We start from the raw sequence: 8,961 nt of genomic DNA on the forward strand, positions 1-8,961 counted from the left end.
ATTGATAAGAATGACAAGTGACACTTGTCTTCCCTCTAACGCTCATCAAAAACATGTTTGTCCCTTAGATGCTAAACCAAAAAGTGCTATATTTTAACTAGGACAAGAAAATGTTTGGCTTCTGATACTAATATTTCAATGTCAATTGAAATAATAAAATGTAAGCATAAATGTCCTTAATTTAACAAGAATCTTGGCAAGAGTTGAAAAACACACACATCACCAGAAGCTATCTACCAAAAACGATCGGGGTAAATATATACAGTGAGTGCAGAATTATTAGACGAGTTGTATTTTTGAGGATTCATTTTATTATTGAACAACCACCATGTTCTCAATGAAACAAAAAATCTCATTAATATCAAAGCTGAATATTTTTGGAATTAGTTTTTAGTTCGTTTTTAGTTTTGGCTCTTTTAGGAGGATATCCGTGTGTGCATAATCATACGTACATACATACGCACATAATGTATATATATGTGTAGAGCTTTCCTTTTTTGTATGCTGAAGAATCCATATTGGCAAATTAGAACATCCCCCCACCCAATACTGTGATAAGTATTATGATAAGTATAAGTCATTTCATTTTTGTATTAGTAATTTTCTCATGCTCATAAGACATCGCTCAACGAAATGAATTACGTATTCTTTTATCTCACCACAAGAAGGAGATTCCCTTTTGAGCAGGTCATAAGAGCAATCTTCTGAACCTGCCGCAAAATGGAAACGTCAAGACTAAAGTTGACTGTGTGTTTTGTTTGAATTTTAACTACTAACGAAAATCCGTGTTCCTCTGGTTTTTCCTTCTAAGTGCCCACACTTTCCCGCTCAATCTGAGGTCTATCATGTCTGTTCAGCTGTTGTCACGGTGCTGTAACACCGGTCTGCATTGCGTAGCATCAAATAGTACACGTTTGTGGATAAGCGATTAAAAAAAAAAAACATATAATAACAATAATAATAAAATCACTCACCTGACTAGACGATGTACTCGGTCTCTCATCCATGTTCTTTTTCGTCTGTAATCTTCGTTTTCTTGCTGTTCTGTCTCCACTAGTTTTTCTTCGTCGTCTGCTTCTTTTTCCTGTCTAATTTTGTATTGGGGGTTGGCAAACACCTTATATGCGCATTACTGCCGCCTACTGGAAAGGAGTCTGGAGCAGGATGATTATTTGTCCTGTAACTGCTGTATAAGCTTCAACAATCAACAAAAAGNAGCTGAACGTTGCCACTGGGATTGGGATTTGATGATCCCATATGCGGTCATGGCCTACAGAGCGACCAGGCACAGTGCAGGGTTTCACACCAAACTTCATGATGTTCGGACGTGAAATAAGTGAACCAGTAGACCTGATAGCTGGTCTTCCCCCGGACTCTGACAATGCACTCTCAGCCCCAGAGTATGTGCAACAGATGCGCCAGCGGCTGGAACTGGCTCATCAAATCACCCGAGAGGTCCTGGGAGAGTCAGTCACACGAGCAAAAAGACATTACGACAAAAATGCCTGCCACACACAATACAAAGTTGGAGATGCTGTGTGGTACCTTATAAAAGGCGCACGACGTGTCAAGAACAAAGTAAAAAAGTTTTTGCCTTCCTATGAAGGCCCTTTCTTCGTTCTTGGACAACTGGATGATCTGGTCTACAGAATTCAGAAGAGCCCCAGATCCAAAGCAAAAGTTGTTCATCACGACCAACTGAAGCCCTATCGCAGCCATGAACCGCTGGACATTTCATGGGTTCAGAGTCAGATGCAGCACTGGTCACCTACAGAGGTTTCCCCACACGCTGTGGAAGGAGATCTTGAGGAACAGGACCTCAGCCTGCACAACCTCTTCTCTGCTGTCACAGCTGATGACTCCAACCATTCCCAGTCGCCGCTTCTGACTGCAGCTGATTCCATGGTGGTCAGGTCTCTTCCATCCCCTCCTTCCCATGTGATATTTGATCATGGTAGCGATGGGATTGGGGAGTCACCCCGATCAAGCCTTCAGGAGCAGCGGCTGAGACGTCGGCGCAGGATGCCTGACCGGTATGGTGACTGGTTGACAGAGTGAGCAACATTCAGCAGTTCTCGTTCGTACTAGAGACTTTAAAGTTCCCATTTGGGGCTCTAGTCCAGCTATACGATTTATTTGTCTGTTAAAGAGCAACATTGCATTTGGATTATGAAAAAAAAGAAGACAATATATTTACAGTGCGTCCCTTATTTGTGCCTGTGCACCTTTATAGAGCTAATTTTGCACTAAGTCGACAGCCAATCTCATGCTCTAGATTATTAAAATGTTACTTGTAATAGACACTACTACCTCTTTACTGTTTTCAAGCTTGTGTATGAGGTGATTGTTTACTAGTTTGTGGGACTTCTGCTGGAGTGGAATTGTTCATTGCCATCCAGGGTGGGGGTAGTGTTGTGAGATGTGTGTGTGTGCTCCGACTTGTGCATCTGAGCTTGTTGTGATGCTGGAAGGAGCAGGGGGGATGCGTGCTTGAGCGTGTGCATGTGAGGAGCAGCGCGCGCGCTGCGAGGAGCGAGAGAGCGCGTGCCACGAGGAGAGAAAGGAAAAAAAAGGAGGGGCGGAGCACCTTAGCATGCGGGAAGTTGTGGACAAGTTGTTCCGAAAGTGAATATAATAAAGATAATCAGTTCTTCTAAGACAACTGAGAATAATTATTTGGCTTCGCACGTTCCGGACAATCTGACGACCCGTAAAGGGAGGTGAACCCCAGAGGAAAACCAACCTTCGGCCCTGGAGAAAATCTCCCCTGCTCTTTCGACTACGGTCGGGGGAAAACGAAGCAGGAACGGTTCAACAACAGGGAAACAATTCGCAACCGCAGCTGCAAGAGTACGCAAGCGCAGCTTCAGGAATTCACATGCAGGATTTTGATTCACAACCGCAAAGTAAATGCTCGAAAAACAAACTCAAATCTTTGGATACAGGATACAGGATTTATTTTGTGGTTTACTGAGTCTTGATTTATGTGCGAACATGCAATTGCGGTTGCAAATCTTACATTGCGGTTGCGAATCNTCGACTACGGTCGGGGGGAAAACGAAGCAGGAACGGTTCAACACTAGCATGTTAAAAACAAAACACTTGTGATGACACAGGAACAGTATGATAACATGTATCAATCAGAACATAAGAAAATAGTGTGTAGCATACATGTTTCATAGACTGTCAAAACAACAGCACATTTCTTTTGGCCAATTTAGCTAACAACAGCTAGCATTAGCATTAGCATAAGTGTGAACTTTTTCATCTTGTCACGTTATTCTTACAAAAAATATTTGCTTGTCCATTAAAAAAATATCCCATCCAAAATAACTACTACCTACAATTGTCATGGACACCATCTCCCCCTCAAGGCCACCTGTGGTTGCACACTTGCTCCTTGTTCTTCTAATTGTGCTCCTGTGTATTTAAGATGTGCTCATGCCTAGTTGAGTGTCTCAGCGTCTTAGTTCTCTAGTGATGTGTCCACTCTTCGTTTTGGATTAAACTCTGAACTAGACTCTTGGACTTGTCGTTCTTCCTGCTTTTGGGATACCTTGCTTTGACAACAATGGCAACCAAACACATGAAGAGAACAACTTACCTTGTATCTGATAAGTTATCCAAAGCGATGTTCAACAGACCAGAGAAAAAAGACCAAAGAGAAAAAAACTAACTGCAGTTTCCCCTTCCACAGCTCACTTTTAAATTCTTCATTTAAAAAAATTGAACAACCCTCTTGCCATTTTTTCAGAGTGATTACTTCTCGTGTATTCTCCCACTGCAGTTCACCACCTGTGACATAACTTTCTGTTAGCCGGTGGAAATTTAAGAATAAAAGCAGGGCAACTTCTATCGTAGATCAAACTTCCGTTTTGAGTTAATGTGTTGTGTTGCGGCCTTAATGTGTTGTGTTGTGAAGTTAATGTGTTGTGAGCCTTCAGGGCCACCGTATCTGTCAGATGCCGTCCCTCAAAAACAGCTTTGAGAGTCTGAGATGTTACATTCATCTTCTGTATCTAGCTCTGGTTTGGGATTTAGAGCCAGTCTGGAATCAACAAGGATGGGTCTCTGTTTCTGCCTTCAATTTGTGATCAAAAAACAAGTTTTTCAAAAGGGTTTGGAGTGAGACTTTTTCAGCTCAACCCTGATTTGATTGAGAGAGTTTGTTATTGGGTCATGCATAAAAAAATGCAGGAAACATTTCAGACATTCATAGTAAAATGTAAATAAAACAAATGTGTTGTTTGGTTTTAAGAGACTCTAACTCTGTTGTGTTTACATTTCAAATATTCCAAAGCAGAACCCGCCCTAAAGCACTGCGGTCCCAGATTAAGGTCTCAGAGAAGCAGGCTTCATGTTATTTCAGACATGCAAGAGTTCACCGTAGGGCTCACATCAAAACAGCCTAAACAGATAAGCCATCAGTGAGCGTGGTGTGGCCTGATTCACTCATGACCTGGTTCACGGTGACTGACAGGCCTAGCCGTCGCAGGAAGTCCCAAACCAGGCCACGGGCAGGGAGCCAGGGGTTACATAAACTTTGGTCAAAAAATGGCCACCGCATCGCTGTCATGTCAACCAAAGGGCTGTCAGAACAGAGAGAGAGACAGTTTATAATCAGACACATGCCTTGATGTGGTCTACCTCTAACATAGTGAACATTGACATGCCTTAACAGTTCCTCCTGGGTTCTCCTAAAATCTGAAGGGTACAGATCAGGTTGAAGTGTGTAACATTACTACAACTCTTGTAGTAATGTTGGAACTAATGAAAACTAAATAAAATTTTCTATAAAAAACATTTTTATCCTCTAATAAAAAGTTTTAGTAAATAAACCTGATTTTTAAAAACATGCGCAATTAAAGCAATACTAGCTAATGCATTTGTCAAAAGTTCAGTAAAATATCTACCACAATCCCTGGAAAACAACTCTAATTGCCACTTTATGAAGCTGAAGTTTCATTTACTGACTATAATTCTGAATCTAAATCATTCTGAAAGGAGAAGCTGAACTCAGAGTTCAGAGCCCATCATCAAAAATCTGTTCTTACGAAAGTCAAAAATATTTCATAATAGCTTCATGTTGATGTGGTTAGGTTAAAGTCCAACTCCAACTATACAAACTGTACCCAGTGGGTTTTTTAATGATTATTCGGTTTCTTAGTCTTTTCAGCCTGCGTTGTTTTCCAGGACATAGTCTCTGAAGACGCCACTATAGCGTAAACAAGTACACCCATTGTGGCAAAAGTTAATTAGAAATTCAACTGTGAGTTATGAGCGAGACTATCAGCGCAGAAGTAACCCTACGTTTAAATCCCAGCCTTCCTTTAACACTCTCCTGCTAGCTTACAGCCCCAGCTAACAGTAACATTTGATCCAGATTCCAGCTCAGACCAGGAAACCAAAGACGTTCATGGATCTATTGATCTGCAGGTGGATGCTTAGAATGGAGCAGAGCAGGGCGACTTTGGACCGCCCAGTTCAGTTGCTGCATCACAAACCTGAGAGTTTTTTTTAAACCAAAGGTTTTTATCTGCCACTCATTCAACAACATTTGAATAAAGGATTTAGAAATGTGGTTTAACTCTAAAGTTATTTGATATATGTCCAGCATCATTAGAAAAGGGAAATCCTATTTGACCTTAGAGTTTTAGCTCCATTCTTTACTCCGTGCCAGCTGCAGAAGAGAGTGCTTTGAGGCACCACCATTCACCTCCGTTGATCTCCATTGACCTCCATTAACGTCCATTCACCACCACTTACCTCCATTCACCTACATTCACTACCATTAACCACCATTCACCACCATTCACCTCCATTTACCTCCACTTACCTCCATTCACCTCCATTCACCTCCACTCACCTCCACTCACCTCCATTAATGTCCATTCACCACCACTCACCTCCATTCACCACCATTCACTAGTGTTGCAGGAATGCTATGGAGAGAGAAAGAGGGGGGGGCGGCGCGAGTGTGAGTGTGCGTACACGTGCGCATGCACGGGTGTGCGAGGGAGATGATGAGAGAAAGAGGAGCAGGTGCACGGGGAAAGTTCGAGAAAAGAAATGTTCTGTTGTTGAAACAAAAGTCAGAAAATAAATGGAGGATTCCAGCCCTCCAACAAGACAGTGAGTGTGTCTGTCTGCTTGCGTTCTTTGCTGTCGGCAAAACCAAACACCCGCGGGTTTAACCACGAGGACGGCCTCGCCCGAGGAGCTGCAGCGGCTCCCCTGTTCGCCCCCGACCACGGTCAGGACGAGGAAGCAGGAAAGGTTAACACTGGCGACCACGAAGGGACCGGTTTTCCAGCAAAAGAGAAGCAGCCGAAAACACGGTGGAGGTGAGGCTCCCCGGAGTTAATTATTCAGCATACGTAAATACTGTCATGGCGGCCCCCACCGACCACCACGTTGAACGTGATGCGTTCAAATGCGCAACGAACTTGTCTAACCCGTTCATGGATTTAACTTTGATGGATGAACAATCCTACAATGCTGGGAAACGGTGTGAAAGTGTTTTTGAAAAGAGTAAAACACATTTTGAACCCGTTGGGCTTGGAGATTCACCTGGTAACAGGCATCGAGTGACTGCATTACCGTGTGGGACCTGTTGGACGGGGTTCTCACCTACAAACCCTTTTCTAAAGGACATTATTGAAGGTCACGGGACATTGATGAGTCCATGTTGTGAAGCACGACAAGCGGTCGCGACGCCCCATTCAAACCCTTTCCGATCTGCCCATCAGAACAGCTTTGTGCAGAGCACACCTCATCTCTTCCCACGCTCAAGCCCTCATGTACAGTGTTCACTCCCCGAAATAAATAAGTCAGAAAATGTGTGTGGCCGGCTGAGTGAACAAACGGTGCCTAAGAAAGGTGTGTGCGACAGAGAGCAGAAGTCAAAGCAACATGTGCAGCAGAAGTCTGGGTCGAGGCGTCGACTGTCCTCAGAGAGCGAAGAGGAAGCGGACTTCATGGAAAGGATTCTCACTCTACGGCCGGGTCAGTATGATGGCACCACCCCTTGGAGAGAATTCCTGCGCACCTTCGAGAACTGTGCTACCGCTAACCACTGGTCGGAAAAAACAAGGACCATTCAGCTGAAGTTCTGCCTGGTTGGGGCTGCCGGTGCCATTATTACCAGGAATCCTCGCTCCTCCCGTTGGGATTATGCTCGCCTGGTGGAGGAGATGGAGACTGCTTATGGGCCATCCTCTGAGCATGCAGCTGCTGTGGCCATCGAGCTACGCCAGCGGGTCCGACAGGTGGGTGAGCCCCTCCATGTTCTGAGAGATGACATCTATGATCGGGTTTCTGTAGCCTATGGTGATCGCACTGAGGCTGAGCAAGATGCTATAGGTGTAGAAATTTTCACAAATGCATTGAGGGATGCTGACATCGTGCAAAGACTGTTGGAGCAGCGACCCCGCACACTTGCCCATGCCTTTGACATAGCCCGCAGCTATGAGACCACCAGGCGAGCAGCGTCGTGTGTAGCCAACCCGATGACTGGAGGAGGTTGCAGCATGCCCGACCGAAGAACCAGAGCAGCTGTAATTAAAGCCCCAGGACAGGGGAAGGAGATGGAGACCGCAGCTCCTCCACGTGTGAGTCCTCACTCACAGGAATCTGACCATTTCAAGCTAACCAAGAGGATTTCTAAAGATTCAAGATGGAAAGAAGTGCGCTGTCACAACTGTTCTGGGCTGGGGCACCTGAAGAGGAACTGCCCTTCCCCTTATGGAACTGTTAAAGGCTGGTCTGCTGCCACAGACGCTGTGGGCTCTCAATCAGAGGTGCTTCAACTGAACTCCAGCAATAAGGAGATGAGCATCCGCTTGAATCTCCATGGACTTGAGGTATGCGCTGTTTTAGACAGCGGTGCATCAAAAAGTGTGTTACCCTTACATTACTTTGAGTCTGTCCCTCCAGTTGGGCGTGCCCCTCTGCAGGGTTCACCCATTAAGACTTTACTTGGTGTTGGGCCTGGTGATATCCCAGTTCTTGGGGAGGCACATGTCCCAGTGCAGATAAATAAACGGATGGTCACAGTACATTTTCTGGTTGCTGACATAAGAGGGGAAGAGGTCCTGTTAGGCCACCCATTTCTGGTACAAGCCCAAGCCCAATTAGATTTTGGGAAACAACAGATTGTGTTATTTGGAGAAGAAGTACCTTACTTTTCCCCCTGTTTAAACACCCAAAAACTGGCAGTGAAGGTTGCACGAACAGTAGTGTTGGAAGCGGGGAGGGAGTACGTAGTACCAGGGAAAGTTTGTGGCAGGAGGCCTCTTGCAGGGGATGTGATGATGAGCCCCACCAAGGGTTTTGTGGAAAGACACAAGGTATTGGTGGCTCGTACATTGGTGCGAGATCAGGTTTCGAAGTTTGTACCCCTGCGTTTTTTTCAATCCCAGTAACACCGCTGTAACAATCAAGGGAGGAGCCATGGCAGGGTTCCTACAGCCTGCACAGGTAGTGGAGTCTAATGAGGTATCAAGTCAGACTAGAAAGGCACCCAGTGATGACCCGTGTGTTCCACAACATCTTCAGGAACTTTTCCACCAGAGTTCTGCTGAACTCGGTGACCAAGAGCAGCATCAGCTCGCTCAACTCCTTTGTTCTTTTGGCAGTGTGTTTTCTACTGGCCCTGCTGACCTTGGTCGCACCAACATGGTGCAACATGACATCATAACTCGACCAGGTCCCCCTGTTAAGCAGCCACCACGGCGTATGGCATGGGAGAAGCAACAGAGTGCAGACCAGCAGATAACACAAGGGTTAGAAGCTGGTTTTGCTCGCCCCAGCAATAGCAGTTGGGCCTCTCCAATTGTGATGGTGCGCAAAAAGGATGGCACTCATCGCTTGTGTGTTGACTACAGGGCACTTAACGATTGTACTATCAAAGATGCTTATCCACTTCCCCGTATCCAGGACACGTTGGACACCCTTTCCACT

General features: G+C 45.1%; 1 protein-coding gene across 1 annotated transcript; it reads left to right on the forward strand.

Annotated features, from left to right (window-relative positions):
* Window positions 1-1,216: 1,216 nt before the first annotated feature.
* LOC112138149 lies at window positions 1,217-2,967 on the forward strand (the record flags this gene model as incomplete). The annotated part of the gene is given in 1 exon segment (XM_024260724.2): window positions 1,217-2,967. A coding segment is annotated over 1 exon segment (801 nt). The 3' UTR covers window positions 2,059-2,967.
* Between the last annotated feature and the right edge of the window lie 5,994 nt (window positions 2,968-8,961).

The sequence above is a fragment of the Oryzias melastigma genome, unplaced genomic scaffold (assembly GCF_002922805.2).
Source record: "Oryzias melastigma strain HK-1 unplaced genomic scaffold, ASM292280v2 sc00371, whole genome shotgun sequence".
Classification (NCBI taxonomy): domain Eukaryota; kingdom Metazoa; phylum Chordata; class Actinopteri; order Beloniformes; family Adrianichthyidae; genus Oryzias; species Oryzias melastigma.